The following is a 15,881-nucleotide window of genomic DNA, read 5'->3' as shown; positions in this document are numbered from 1 at the left end:
GTTGATTTTGCATATACTACTTTTTAAAAAAAAAAAACATACAGCAATCCCTCGATTAATGCTTCTCTGATTAGTGCATTTTCAATTAGTGTTATGTTTTTTTCTATACCCAAATGCAATTAATGCGCCTCTAAGATTCAATTACTGTGCCTATATATCTTAAAAATAAATGTTATGTTATAGATTTAAAAAATTTTTTATCTATACATTTTTTATGGGTAACTATTTTAAAAAATCACTCACTAGGATGAAATAATTTAGTTACCGATTTAAAACATTTTACAAAGTTAATTTTTAATAGCATAATACACTATTTCCATGTATAGTATGTTCCAAATTTACCAAATTTTGTTGTTTGCTAATTACATAGCATTTTGCAGATCATATCTTGTGCTTCCTTTCCAACTGCTTTCCTTACTTTTTTATTTTAAAGTATTTTCTCAACCTTTAATCACGAGTAAGAGAATTAGTGAACAAAAAAGTGGAAGTGAAAAAGATTCGAAAAGTAATCTCATTGGAAGAAAAACTTGAAATAATAAAGAAAACTGAACAAGGCAAGTCCAGAGCGAAGATAGGACAAGAACACAAAATAGGTGAATCAACTATAAAAGAAATTTTAATCAAAGCTGCTGAATACAAAGAGAAAGGTAATGCTTTGTCAAGTTCATTATGCATGGAGACCACTCAAAATCAAAGTATTATAATGATTGAATTATAGAGACTTGTTTCTACATGGATTGAAGATTGTAACCAAAAATGGATCTCACTAAGCACGACCTTATTAAATCAAAAGCATGACGTCTCTTTGCAACCATGAAAGAAAGGGCTATCAATGATGGAAAAGAAGAATTCCATGCTAGTGCTGGGTGGTTTGAGCATTTCAAAAGGAGAAATAGCATACATAATGTTCAAATCAAGGCAAAGCTGCAAGTGCAGATGAGGAGGTGGTTGCACATTATCCAGAGATTTTGAAGAAAATTGTGAAAGAAGATGGCTATTGTGACCAACAAATACTTACAGTAATGTCAATGAAACTGGCCTTTTTTGGAAGCAAATGCCTTCCAAGACTTTTCTGGCCAAATCAGAGAAATCTCAGCCTAGTTATAAAGTTGCGAAGTTGAATGAAATCGCTGCTAGCAATATGTGAACCATTTGGAAGCACAATCTTCCACATTGTGTAAATGATTTTAGAGGCTTTTCAAATGAAATAGATTGTTGAGGAAATTGCCATCTTCCACTGGGGCAACCACTCGGGCATGAACTGGGTTTTAATGAGATTGACAATGATAATGTCCAAGAGTTAATTAAATCTCATTCTCAGGAATGAGCAATTTCGACCTGCTAAATTTAGATGCATACGGGAAGGTCCTGAAGAATATGAAGAAAATTTAACAACTGACAGTCAGCCAAGAGAGAATTCACAGAAACAATTTGAAAATATTTTTTGTACAATTGAAATTTTTAATCAGCAGTGCTTAGATGCTGACCCTGACGAAGAGAGAAGCAGTAAAATTTGCAGAAGAGTAAAAGAGGCAGTAGGGCTATACCGTCAGTTGTATGAAAAAAAAAGAAACGGAATGCCTGCCAAACTACATTAGCTCAGTTCTTTGTTAAGAAGTAGAATAATAAATTTATATTTTGAATATGTTTTATTGTCCTTCAGCTTCATAATTTTCCTTTAACTAGGCCCTGAGACATACCCTAATTTTATATTAAAAAAAAGGGTCAAAAAAAGAAATCTGAGGAACGAATTATACATTTTCCCATGGGTTATTATATTCAATTAGTGCGTTTTCAATTAATGTGCCTGTTTTAAAAAATGCATTAGGCTCATTAATTGAGGGATTGCTGTATATTTCTTTTAAATTAAATATTTATATCTCCAATCAAAAAATCTACTTCTAACACCCCAACTAACTACACTCTTTCTCGGTTTCCAAGGGTAGCTCCTAGTTCTCCCACCACCAGACCTGTTCTGAAAAATTTTCTCTGTATTAATCTTGTAAACATCCTTCAGTAATTTGATGTCTCAATCTTATCAAACCTTTTCCACCTCTCTCACCAATTTTTGTAACCCACAAATCTTCAACCTATTCTCGTAAGGTTCATTCCGTAGACCAGCAGCCATTTTGGTCACTCGCATCTGGATCCTCTCCACCTCTTCCTCATTGCCAAGAAACCCAGATTACCAGATCTGGATGCATTAGTCAAGATGGGTCCTATCGACTCTCAATAAAGAGGAATAATAACCTTGCTTGTCTCTACTTGTCAAAGTATTCTTCACTAACCAAGTAATTCAATGAACTGCTTTTGCTATGTGCCCCCTAAACTTTAATCCCCTATTCACTAACACTCCCAAATATCTCTGGCTTCATCAATTTCCTAGAGTATAGTTCCATTAGTATGGTATACAGCTGGTAATCTTTTCACCCCAAAATGCATAACTTTACACTTTGTCACATTAAACTAATATTCGTTTTCCTATTCCCAGACTGCCATTTTATCCAAATCATCCTGCAAAATTTTAACATCATCTGTATTAACTATTGCTCTACCCAATTTTTCATTATCGACAAATAACTGTACAAATTAAATAGTAGTGGTCTAAAAACAAAGCCCTGTGGTATGCCACTAGTCACAGGGCTTCTTCTGGACTATACTCCTGAGTAAACTACTCTCTCATATCTCTCCTTCAACCACCCTATATATCCATCACCATATGCTGCAGTTTATTAATTAGAATTCCATGTGGTATCCTGTCAAAGGTTTTGCAAAGTCCAGTAGTATTGCTGTAAACCCATTATCTTTATCCAACTCAGCTGTCACTGTATTATAAAATGTGAGCAAGTTACTGAGGCATGACCTACCCTTCACAAAACCATGTTGCCCCCATACAGTGCCAATTTTGTTATCACTTTCTATTTCTGTAATCCCTCTGCTACCTATAGCTCTTTTCCATTCATGCCTCTTACAGTAATGGTGCCTGTCTTCACCTCTGTCGAGCTTGAAATTGTTCTAGTAGTTGCCTTATTCGTTCTGATTCCATGACAAAGACAACAGGAACTAGTTACTGTTTCAGCCAACACCATATGTAATTCTCTTGTACAACATAATGTATATGTGGATCAAAACTATTACAAAATACAGTTGGTTGACTGGGTCTCAAATTGTAGCTCATCAAGTTTTTTTTAAACACTAACAATACTCAGTAATCTTCAGGTAGGCTTATGATTTGAATTATATTTACATGTTTGTCGATATAGAAACCCAAAACAAGTATTGGTAATGCCATTATTGGGAATTGCACAACCTTTATGTCAAATATGATTGTGGAATTTTTATCAATATTTATTCAGGAGTGACAAAATTTGGTTTAATTTTTATATATTCAAAATTTAAAATATTATACTAATGCCAAGAGTGGTGCAACCATACTGTAAAATTCACAAATGCAGGGAACTCAAATTTGTGGGATACTGTACTGTACATTTTTTTTTTTTTTCTCCCTTACTAAGATTTGATGTAAGGAGGGCCATAAAGTTGTAGTTAAGCGACTCAATATTGGTACCTGTGAGGGTATTTATTCTTAATTGTATAATGAAACCTGTGGAGCATTCATGACTAAACATACACACGTAACCACAGTAATAAGATTTTTTAATAAGTAAATATTTCATCCTAAGTATCATAGCAGAACATCTTCAGTACAGTTAATTCAAACAATACTAGGAATTAAAAGTTAGGGCGCATGCTTACAGTAGAATCCCTCTCTGTGTGCAGTGGCATGTTATAAAAATAAATTAAAATATATATGGGGGGAAAAAAGTATATTATTACATTAAAATGAGATAACATATAAAATTATGTTACACAATTTAGGATGACAATTTCCCAGACTTTAGGGATAGCAAGAATGTCCTTATGGTTCAAATTAGGTCTGTGACCTAGGACTTAAGCACTTTCTTTATATAAACATTCATGTTAATATAAAGATCTATGTAGAAGTTTGGTCTTTTTCCAATGGATCCTCTGGTTTGGGTTTTCAATTCTGTGTTCTGCAAGGCCAGATTTCTGTGGTTTGATCAGATGGATATGGTCTTGATGTTCAGAAATGTGTTTGTTGATGAATCTGCCTGTCAGTCCGTAGTAGGACAATTTACAGGAGCATGTTTAGTCATGAATACTCCACAGGTTTCATTATACAACAAAGTCTTATTCCTTCACGGGGAAATGACAGTGCAGAAGGCAAACTTACTAGGCAAACTACAATTGAAACAAGGTAAGCTACTTGCCAGAATCTCTTTTTTAAAAAAGTGCAGACGCGATAAACTCATTCCCACGTTCGCTAAACTAAAGGAAGTTATCAAATCACCAGGTGTGCATAAAATTTATCAGAAAGCAATCCATTCCTTACTGCATAATCAGTTACGAGTGTCTAAACACGAATTGGCAACATATTTTAGAAATCACAGAATTATCTAGCACATTAAATCAAGAATTGCTACTATTGATTATTAATGTCTCAAAAAATGTGGGAATCAAAGCATTTGAGAAAAGTAATACTGATCTACATAAAAAATATCTTAACCTTGTTAAATTAATCCAAGAAAAATACCAACAAATTACCCATCGAAAAATGGGTTGTCAACTTATCTAGTCGTCCACTAACAGAAGATGAATTAAATGTTCTAGCAAGAGGTCATAAGTTTGCCATTTCACCTAAACACATTCCATATTTAGATTTTATACACAACATTGAAAGAAACATCTGCCATCTGTCCAATATTGAGGGCAATAGACTGCTTTTCGAAATTGCAAAAATGATATATGATGCTAAACCTTCTGACTTGAATATTCCTCCATCAGAATTGAAAGCTCTTACCTCCTTAAAACGTAATAAAAACATAATTATCACCAGAACCTACAAGGGAAATACCACTGTTGTCCTAGGTACCAATACTTATGAACAAAAAATGAATGTACCAATCCAAGATCGTAATACATACGCCCAACTTGATCCTACAAAAAGTCAGTTCAAGAAATTGAACAAGCTACTAGATGAAATGATTTCCTTAGATTAAAAAACTCAGGACATGCCAGGCCTCCTAGAATATACGGTCTACCTATACTCCACAAGAATAACGTTCCATTCAGACCTGTCTTGAATTCTTTTGGCAGCCCGACTTACAAATTATCAAGATATTTATCTAACCTTCTCCATCCTCTCATAGGCCACTCAGCATCATCAATTAAAAATTCCACAGAGTTTCATGCAAAAATAAAAGACATTCAACTGTTTGGAAACTGACATGCTAATTAGCTTCAACATTGTCTTCCTCTTCACTAACATGCTCCATAAGGAAACGATAGACTTGCTAACTCAGAAATTCCCATCCAACATTGTCGAATATTCAAATTTGTTATTACATCTGGATACTTCACCTGGAAAGAGAAAATTTACAAGCAAGAGGAAGGAACAGCAATGGGGTCTCCCTTATCGCCAAACCTAGCCAACTTCTTTCTAGAACACCTGGAAGAAAAAATTTTCGCATTTAATCCTAAACCAAAAATCTGGCTGCGATACATTGATGTCATCTTTGCTGTCTGGGGTCATTCTGAACAAGAACTACATTTGTTCCTTGATAAAATCAACCTTCTTCATCCACGCATCAAATTCACTCTCAAAAAAGAATCTCCACAGGATATCTCCTTCCTGGATGTACAAATTCAAAGGAAAGAAGATGGCATCACCACCTCTGTCTATCAAAAGCAGACTTTTTCAGGATGCTACATTCACAATTCTTCTGCTCACCATCCATCTCAGAAATTTGGCATCATTAAATCATTAGTAACCAGAGCGCACAGATTCTGCTCCTCCAAAGGCTCTTTAAACCAAGAATTGGAAATTATCAAAAATACCGCCATACAAAATGGATACAATCCAAAAACAATGCAAAAAATCATCAGTCACTTCCCTGCACATCAACCTAGACAAGAACAAACCCATAGGATTCCCATACCGTATGTCAAAGGCATCTCCGAACATCTTTCAAAAATCTTGAAATATAAAAAATATATAAACTTAATATAAAAATTAAGAAATATAAACTTAAAGTTTATATTTCTTGAAGATATATAAACTGGCTGCTACCTACAGACCATTCAACCAAATCCATAATTGGTTACCTTTTCCTAAAGACAAACTTTCACCTCTTATGCTATCTGGGGTATACCTGAGGTCCCATGCTAAAAATGTCCTACTATGGACAGACAGGCAGATCCATCAACAAATGCATTTCTGAACATCAAGACCATATCCATCTCATCAAACCGCAGAAATCTGGCCTCACACAACACGGAATTGAAAACCCAAACCATAGGCCCCATTGGAAAAAGACCAAACTTCTACATAGATTCTTTATATAAACATGAACGTTTATGTAAAGAAAGTGATGAAGTCCTACTTCACAGACCAAATCTAAACCGTAATGACGTTCTTACTATCCCTAAAGCCTGGGAAAAACGCACTACTGCATGCATAGAGGGATTCCATTGTTAGCATGTGCCCTAACTGTTAATTCCTAGTATTGTTTGAATTAACTGTACTGAAGATATCCTATGATACTTAGGATGAAATATTTACTTATTAAAAAAGTCTTATTACTGTGGTTATGTGTGTATGTTTAGTCATTTATAGCTTATATCTAGAGATTACTTTTTTCCAACTAAATTTGTTAAAGCAAGTCTTCTACTTTATTTTTTTATTTTTATGGTGTAATCCTTTTTCTGCAAAATCACTCTGTGCTCTATTCAGTATAATGAGTATTTAATTTTTGTTATAGTTCTTGATTTCATCTGCTGAATTAGTTACCCAAATCATTGGTCTAATGTACTTCTTTTTATTAAACTTATTTTTTGTATTTGTCTTTTGAGAATTTTTTTTCTTGAAAACAAAAGTTTAAGATGATCCTTACTGTTTATTCAGTATGCAATAATGATTTTTTTTGATTTAATAATACTTTTTTTTTAGTTGATTGGAGAGTGCGACCACTACTTTTAGTAATAAAGCTGTGGGCTAGAGAGCACAACATTAACGATGCTAAGAACATGACCTTGTCAAGTTATTCACTGGCACTGATGACTATTCACTATTTGCAGTGTATGTGTTCGTTTATGTATGTATATACAATGCTGTATATCTATATATATTTATATTCACTATTTGCAATGTATGTGTGTGTGTATTAGAAGTAGGAAGTTAGTCATCACTTGTTTTTCAGATATAATGAAATATTTTTACTAGTGTAAAAGCATTATAGTGTTGACCATCGCTGGTTTATAATATACTGAAATGTTTTTAGTAGTAAGAATTATATGTGCATTATTATTATTTAGGTAACCTCCATGGAATCAATAGACTCATCGTGTATGTATGTATGGGAATTATGAGTTTACTACTACTGTTTTAGTGGTGGAAAATATCTGTATCTCTGATTCTGTTTGTGGCTTCACCTAATGACAAAGCCAGCTTTCTCAATAATCAAAATGAATAATCATATCCTGCCATATCAGAAACAATGTGATGCATGCTTCCTGTTTGACAGAAAACTGTCAGAAGAATCTTGAATAAACTAAATAACAGATAGATAGTCTCTCTTTGGTATTTAGTTTGATATCTCCTTTCCTAATTGGATTCAAAAGGTATATTCCAGAACTGGCACATTTTGTATTATTTCTAGCAGCATTTCTATACTCCTTTGTATTCATTTGGTGTCTTTCTTATAGCATAGAACCAAGCCTGTATTCAGTCCATTCCATAAAGTGGGGGGGGGGAGACACTGGCAGTCATTAATGGCCAGTGTCTTCACTACCTAATGCATGCTAATCAGCAACTGCTAGTATAATTCCTCCTCTTAAGATTCACAGTAGTATTGATCTACAGTCCAACTTCAAACACGTCAAAAGTTCAAAGACAACAACTTCTAGCTGTTCAAAAAAGAACATCACTAATTTCATATCTTTTACTTCTTTCCATGTATAACACTAATTTTCTTTTGAGTAATGAAATCTCTTGTATGTTGGGAGTGATGTGGGGAGGGGGGGGAGTTCAGCAGGAAAATATTAAAACAAGGAAATAAGCAAACAGAAAGCCTCTATTTGCATTGTCACTAATAAACTTTTTGAACAAATGGTCCATTAATAAACTATAACACTTTTTATCAATGTTAGTCAAGTGAGTTTTAATTTTTCGTCCTACTAGTTGGACGAAATTTTTGCTATCGGCATCTTCATTGATACAATTAGTAAGCAATATGAAGGTAACAGACAAGGTTTTAACTGACAGTTTTAATTCATACAAAATTAGTATTGTGCGAGACAACGCGCGTGTCTTGGGAACATGATTTATTTGTTACAAGACATAATGTAATTGGCGTGAAAGTTCATTTCTTTGATGTTTAGTGATCTAATTAAAGTTTTCCAAATTTCTGGTAGGATTAGACCTTGATTCTTATTTAGGTTTCCTGTTGAACGGATGACCATAGCAGCCTCTTTGAAGGTTCTGGAATGGTAGTTCTCTTCTATATAGGGCATATGACTCTTATCCCACTCAATAAGATGGTTGGTAGAGGCAAAGTGGGAAGAAAGGCCTGAAATGTCTTGTCTGTTGTTTCTAACATAGCCTATGTGCTCCTTCTGTCTCGTTTCGAAGCTTCTAGAGGTCTGACCAACGTAACTAACACCACAGGAGCAAGGTATATTATATACTCCAGAGTACTTATAGAAAGGATGAGGGTCTTTCAGTGATCTTACAAATTTCCGAATAGTATTGACTGGCTTGAATGCTACTCTAATATTGTGTGGTTTTAGAAAGATAGCCAATTTTTTGGAAATGCTGCTGACAAATGGAATAGTTATAGTACTGATGTATTGGGTGTCATCACGTTGTCTTTGTGGTATATCCAAAAAGGCAATCTTGTTGCAGAGTCTTTTAGGATAACCATTTAAGGATAGCTCTCTGGATATTGTAGTTAATTCTTTTTGTAAGTCATCCTGGTCAGTGGTGTACTGTATGACTCTTTTCTAAGCATATGGATAATGCTAAGTTTCTGGGATATATGATGTGACGAGTTGAAATGGAGGTAACGTCCAGTATTCGTAAGTTTTCTATACACAGACAGGTTGATACTATTATTGGTTTGTTTCTTTATTAGGATGTCGACGGAATGGAAGTTGTTCATCTTTTTCAATTTCTAGTGTGAATTTGATGGTATGGTGGAAACTATTGATTTGGTTGAGATAATCCATTACTTCTTCTTTCGTATGATTGCAAATGATAAAGATGTCGTCTGCGTATCTATACCAAGTTTTCAGTTTTGGAGTAATTTGAGATAAGATTTTATCCTCTAGGTCTTCCATGAATAAGTCAGCACAGGAAGGAGAGGGGGGATACCCATGGCTAATCCAGTAAGTTGTTTGTAGACTGTTTTTTGCCAAACGAAATAGTTCGAAGTTAAACAGTGATTGAACAAAGTAGTGATGTTTCTTGGGAACAAGTCTAAAATGTTGATGACTTCCACAACTGGAATGTTTGTAAAGAGAGATGTGACATCAAGGCTCGCTAGTATATCATCTTCAGAGATAGGGATGTTTTTTAATTTTTCATTAAAATGTTGCGAGTTTTTAATATAAGTATCTGAGACGTGAATATGTTGTTGTAAAATCTTGGCTAGATATTTAGACAGTAAGTTGGAGAATAGATTCCATCAACTATTGGACGTAACGGTATACCCTCTTTATGTATTTTAGGAACGCCATACAATCTTGGAGTCAACGGGTGCATGGATTTTAGCTTTCTTATTAAGTCTATAGGCCAGTTAGTCATTCCACGTAATAGTTCATTGGTGTCGTTATGGTTTTTTTGCGTAGGATCTGTACTGAGAAACTAGTAGGACGAAAAATTAAAACCCACTTGACTAACATTCATAAAAAGTGTTATAGTTTATTATACAAGTAGTCAAGAAAAGAAAATCATACAAATGGTTCATTAAATTTTAGCTACATAAAAACTATGTTAAAAATGAAGTTATTAGAAAGGAGCTTTTTAATAAACCAAACAGAGGTTAATTTAGGTTGCTCATCTACAGTTAGTTTAACAGAATGAGAAAAATATAAGTGAAACAAGTGCTTGAAACAAAAATGGCAGGAAATAGACCTAGAAAAAAAAATTAAAAAATGGATTGATACTAACTGATTGATTAGCCAGGCAGCCAGCATACTAATGCAATCCTTAGCCCTCCGAAATATACTGTAGGTTTGCAAATAATCTTATGTGAGTGAGAGTAACAAAAAAATAATAATAATAGTAAACTACTCATTGGAAATAGTGATAATCTTAATTGTGCTGGTCTAACATAGCATCATAATAAATTTTGTTTAATCCTTTATCCAAGTGTGAGCAAACATAGTTTGCACCTGAAAGTATCTTCAGGACTGGGGTAAGGTAGTACAACACCAGGAAACTCGATGCAAAGGTGGAGCAAGCTGGCATCACTCCTATCCCATAATGCAAAACATTATGGGAACATGCAAAGGATTAAACTAAATTTATTATAATCTAACCAAGTGAAAAATAAAATTTCAACATCTTTCTCTAAATCCAGAGTAATTTAATAAAAAGGTGGCACACCGTTTGGCAACTCCTATAGGTAGAGATGACCTTGCTAATGCTTCTGCCTGGTATCTCCACTTGGGCCTGGCTTCCACTGAAGAGACGTCAATAAAGGTCGAAACTAGTCTGGGTAGTGGCCCTTCCCTTAATGCATAACATTATACATATCCACAAGGAGATGTGTTTTGCATTATGGGAGATACTGAGATAGCTGTGATGTCAGCTTGCTCCACCTTTGCAACGAATTGCTCGGTGTTGTACTACCTTATCCCAGTCCTGAAGATACTTTCAGGCACGAACTGTGTTTGCTCACGCTTGGATAAAGGATTAAACTAAATTTATTATAGTCTAACCAAGTGAAAAATAAACTTTTAACATAGCATCCTGTAACACCCATTATAGATACAATGGCTAAACCTAAAGAAAACTTTGATTGCCAGATAGGCACGTGGTGAGGTAATCTGCAAGAATAGAAAGATAGAACTCCATGGTGGACTCAGGAAGTTAAAGTTTCTTCAAGTAAGTCAGCTTGTACTCTTAGAAAATACAGAGAAAAATGTAAGAAAGCAAAGCATTGTGTAAAATTAGCTAAACAAAAGTCATGGGAAGACTTTGCTAAGAACATTGAAAATAAATATCAGGAAGGTGGTAAAATATTCCGAAGGCAGTTGAAGAAAATATTCCGAAGGCAGTTGAAGAAAATATTCTGAAGATAAAGATATTCTTGATGTATGGAGTAATTACTTGGAAATATTGCTAAATGAAACGAACAGTGACAGCATGCTGGTAAAAAAACGCTCAGCAAGAATGCTATCTGGAATATATATCTGTACTTGAAGTAAAAAAGCTGTCATGCACCTGAAATGTGGAAAGGCAGCTGGAGTAGTTAATATTCAACCAGAAATCTGGAGGTATAAAAGTTTTACAACATCTACACTTCCTAATTCAGCAGGCCTGGACAGAGGATCAAATTCTGGATGATTGGAGTAGAGCACTCATAGTATCCATCTGTAAAAAAGGAAATAAAGTTGAATGTGAAAATTACAGAGAAATTTCTCTAGTGAGTGTTCCTGGGAAGATTTACAAGTATTCTTGAGAAACAGCTAAGAAAAATTGTGCAGGAGAAGATTGGAAGAACAAGCTGGGTTCAGGCCAAACAGAGTTTGTCAGGATTAGATTTTCACTTTAAGACAAATAGTTGAGAAATATTGGGAATATAACAAGGATCTGGAAATGGCATATGACAAAATGTCAGATGTCTCTATTTGAGTTAAATCAACAGTTAAAATGGAAGGGGGTACAAGAAGATTGTTTGATTTTAAGTCAGGTGTGCAACAAGGGTGTACACTATCTCCACTGTTATTCATCATCTGTATCGATCACATTATGAAGTAAGCAATATTAAACCTGATATCAAAATTGGAGATGTTAATCTCTGCTCTTAATTTTATGCAGATAATGGTATACTCCTAAATAAATCAAGGACAAGTCTGCAGGATTTCCTGACCAAGTTGAATAATTGCTATAATAAATTTGGTATGAAAACATTAAAAAGACAAAGACAATGAAAATAGGCAGGAACATTGAAAACATTTCAACTCTTCAGCATAATTTTTAGTGAAGATGGCAGATTATATTTGGAATTTGACAGCAGAATTAGCAATGCTGGTAGGGTAGGAAGGCAACTGAATAAATTTATATGGAATAGGAGAGAGGTTAGTCAAAACACCAAACTAGCTGTATACAAGATGGTATTCAAACCAATTTTAACTTATAAATCTGAGAGCTTGAGTTAGAAATAAAAGTTTTTCTATGGGTTAATGTTTTTATGACATCATATGACAATATGGTATCATAAAAGTACTAAAAGAACAAAATGATCAAATATACTTGGTCTTTAGAAATGACAGGAAAATCATATCCAGTCTATCTGTCAAAAATTAGAACTATATCAAAATATCCATAAAACCAGAAATATGTACCAGTAGCTGATTACTTATATTCCAAACAAAGGAAACCCAAAAGACTTAAGAATAAAAGCTAAAAATGGTAAGATACCTGAAGATGAAAGTGAACTCCTAGTGTGGAAGATCCACTTTGAAAAACTATTAAATAATCCATAAGCAAACTTCACTACAGATGCTTTAGTCAAAACACCAAACTAGCTGTATACAAGACAGTATTCAAACCAATTTTAACTTATAAATCTGAGAGCTTGAGTTAGAAATAAAAGTTTTTCTATGGGTAATTTTACACCTAATGAGAACTGCTCATTACCTGTAACAGTTTTAAAGAGCAGGAATTTGAAACTGCACTAAAAGCCCACAAGAATGAGAAAGCACCTGGACTAATACTAATTATGTCAATATATTATATTATTATTTTATAGGGGGAAAAAATCTTTTTCCATAAAAAAAAAAAGTAAGGTCAAAAATATTAAAAATACATTATCTAAAATATTAAATTAATATAATTTTATTATATTTCCGTATTATCACGTTTTCTGTATTACAAATTTTGAAAAAAACAGGTTTCAAAATGATTAAATGAAAGCAGTTTGCATTCATTTTAAATAAATGTTTTCTGTTCTCTCTCTCACACACACATTGCAGAAAAAAAGGATTTTGTTGTGATATAGGTGCAGTTTAATAAATAACATTAACAAAATAATAAACAAATCTATCTATCTATATCTCCCCCCCTCCATCTGATTCAGACTAGTTGGGTCTCCTCCTAATGAGGAGTCATGGCGAAATAATGCAGCTGACACGCCACTCCTCTGTTGCATCCCTAATGGAGGTATTCTTGACTGTAGTCCATGTGTGTGTTCACTGGGCTGATTTGCCTGCTTGTGGGATGAAAAAATCCCAGCTAAACTGGGAGAAAAACCCTACTTTCCGTGCACAAGACCAGCTAACTTGGCTATGGCTGACGAAGATCCTTAAGCTCCTCACGTCTCCGTCGGGAATCGAACCCAGGACACTCCTTCCCCAGACATATGGTTGTGAAGCGCACAGCTACTAGGCTAACCGTGCAGACAATAAACAACATTGTATTCCCACAATTTTCATAAAGTTGAAAAAAAGTACACTGAGAAGAATTTCCCAAAATCAATATTTGTGTGAATATCCCTATTAATTCTAATCTTTAAGTGTGGTCATAATTTTTTTTTAACCTTTGTGCTCTTATTATTTTTTTTTTAAGTCATTTTGCTCTCCTAACCTCCAAAAAAGAAATAATTATACATAATTGATGGTGGCTACAATGTGCTGCACTAAGCTACAAGGACTGTTACCATTGTCTTCTTCTAGTCACCATTAAATCTACTTATAATAAGGATATTCATGTTAACTTTTTATAGTACTGACTAAAAAGTGCATCATGAAAGTTTGTAGTATGGTCTGAAAGATAAAACAGTAGCTAGTACTAGTACTATGACAAAAGAAATTATCAGTGTTAAGCAACACTACTTCCCATAGTGACAATAAATGCATTCCATTAGATCTTTTCAGATCAGGATAACATAGTAATGATTTCACAACTTTCAGATTGCTTGCACATGTGGTTTATCATATACTTATGTCAGTCAGGGAGATCTGCAGCTATTCATCACAAGGAATATAATAAATATACATCATGCATTAAGAACCAAAATAGTCTCATCTTGCAGAACATGCTGTCACCTATATATGCATGCATACAGGAGTTTTCTAGAGAGAGATAACTCCCTGCATAGAACAGTTATCTTATGTGAACTGTTATAAAGAAATATGTGAAATATTACATCACCTTGATTAAAACATATCTGATGGACTACATTATTCCCATTGTGGTAAGTAGCATTACTTAACATTTACAAGACCTTGTTAAATCATAATCGTGTTCTTTTATATTTCACATATTCTTGTTTTTTAATAAGCTGCGATAAACAGGACATAAAATTTTTATTGGCTTACCAGTTAAACAGATCTCACTTGTCAGGTGGTCAACCTGACTATTTGTTTCAATAATGAAACAAATATGACTACTTATATATTACAGTTATCTCTCATAGGGCCCACAAGAATATTATAGAGGATAATTGCTGTAGTGAATTTTATTTATAAGAATATTTTCTCTGTGTAACTGGTTGGAATTTTTTGATAGTTTATTATAATGGTAGAGCAAGAATCAGCTGTAATGTGTTTATTGAAACTCATGAAAACTAAATTAAAACGTTATACATTTTATCAGTGATACATAATCATTTTCACACACATTTTTATTTCTGATATAATGTGACTCAAACCCACAATGTGGGCTAAACATTTTTTTTCCCTGCTTTTATTTATTTTTTTATATAGTCCAGAAGCCCTGCTCCAGAGACCAAATGTGGAACTTTTTTTAAGCCTCTTCAGGCCTCCAAATAAGCAGGACATTGGTCTTGCACTGAGTGATGAAATTCACACCCACTTAAAGACAATCACAAACATTTATGCCCATGATAGAATTCAAACCCATAGCATATTGGTTGAATTGCAGATAGGCTAACTACTCATCCAGGCTGACTTATAACCTGTCTTGAATCACTTATGGTAAAAAGTCAAATTTTTTCTAATTGAGGGTGAACACCCAAAATCCTTATTAAAGTTCTTAGGTTCTACACTACATATATAGTAATTATAGGTGAGTTTTCTGAATTCTGATTGACTCAAAAAATGTTAATGGTCAGGGCTAGTGGCAGCTACTGAGATAACAATTGAAAAACACTTAGGTTACATTTTTAGGTTACATCAGTATAAAGAAATTATATATTTAAAAATCTGTAAGACTTCTTATCCATTATTAGTGATTCAAAAGAGACGAATCATTCCCATGAACACTATCTGCAGACAGAGGATATCAACTGTGTGATGGAAGAGATTAGAACCTCACTCTCTTATCTTTCTACTGCATTTTATGGATTCATACTGATGTTAAAAGTTTAATGGAGTGAAACAGCACTAGGAAAGGATTAAAAATAGTATTTACCTCTCTCAATATTTCATGTCAGTTACAGAGACATCATCAGGGAGTACAAAATGAGACTTGTAACACACATAAAGGCAGTACAAAACTAAGTGAAGCACATGGAAGAAAGAAAGATTAGAGTCCTAACTAGGTGGGACACCTATTGGTGGCCTATGATGTAAACTGGAATCTCAAAGTATTAGTGTTTCCCATATTTTGGGAA

The 15,881-nt window shown here is 34.0% G+C and overlaps 1 protein-coding gene across 1 annotated transcript in view; it reads left to right on the top strand.

The window, feature by feature from the left end:
- LOC150092961 (poly(A) RNA polymerase gld-2 homolog A-like) overlaps positions 1-15,881 on the top strand; it is a 197,358-nt gene that overhangs the window by 114,721 nt on the left and 66,756 nt on the right. Inside the window, exon 10 of the mRNA XM_090413719.1 lies at positions 7,031-7,159. Coding sequence (XP_090269845.1) covers positions 7,031-7,159 — 129 coding nt within the window. The remainder of the gene's footprint in view (positions 1-7,030; positions 7,160-15,881) is intronic.

The sequence above is a fragment of the Typopeltis vanoorti genome, chromosome 24, assembly GCF_054136105.1.
Source record: "Typopeltis vanoorti isolate ZY-2024b chromosome 24, IOZ_Tvanoo_1.0, whole genome shotgun sequence".
Classification (NCBI taxonomy): Eukaryota; Metazoa; Arthropoda; class Arachnida; order Uropygi; family Thelyphonidae; genus Typopeltis; species Typopeltis vanoorti.
The sequence above is the reverse complement of the archived record's forward strand: the minus strand, read 5'-3'. Positions and strand labels throughout refer to the sequence as shown.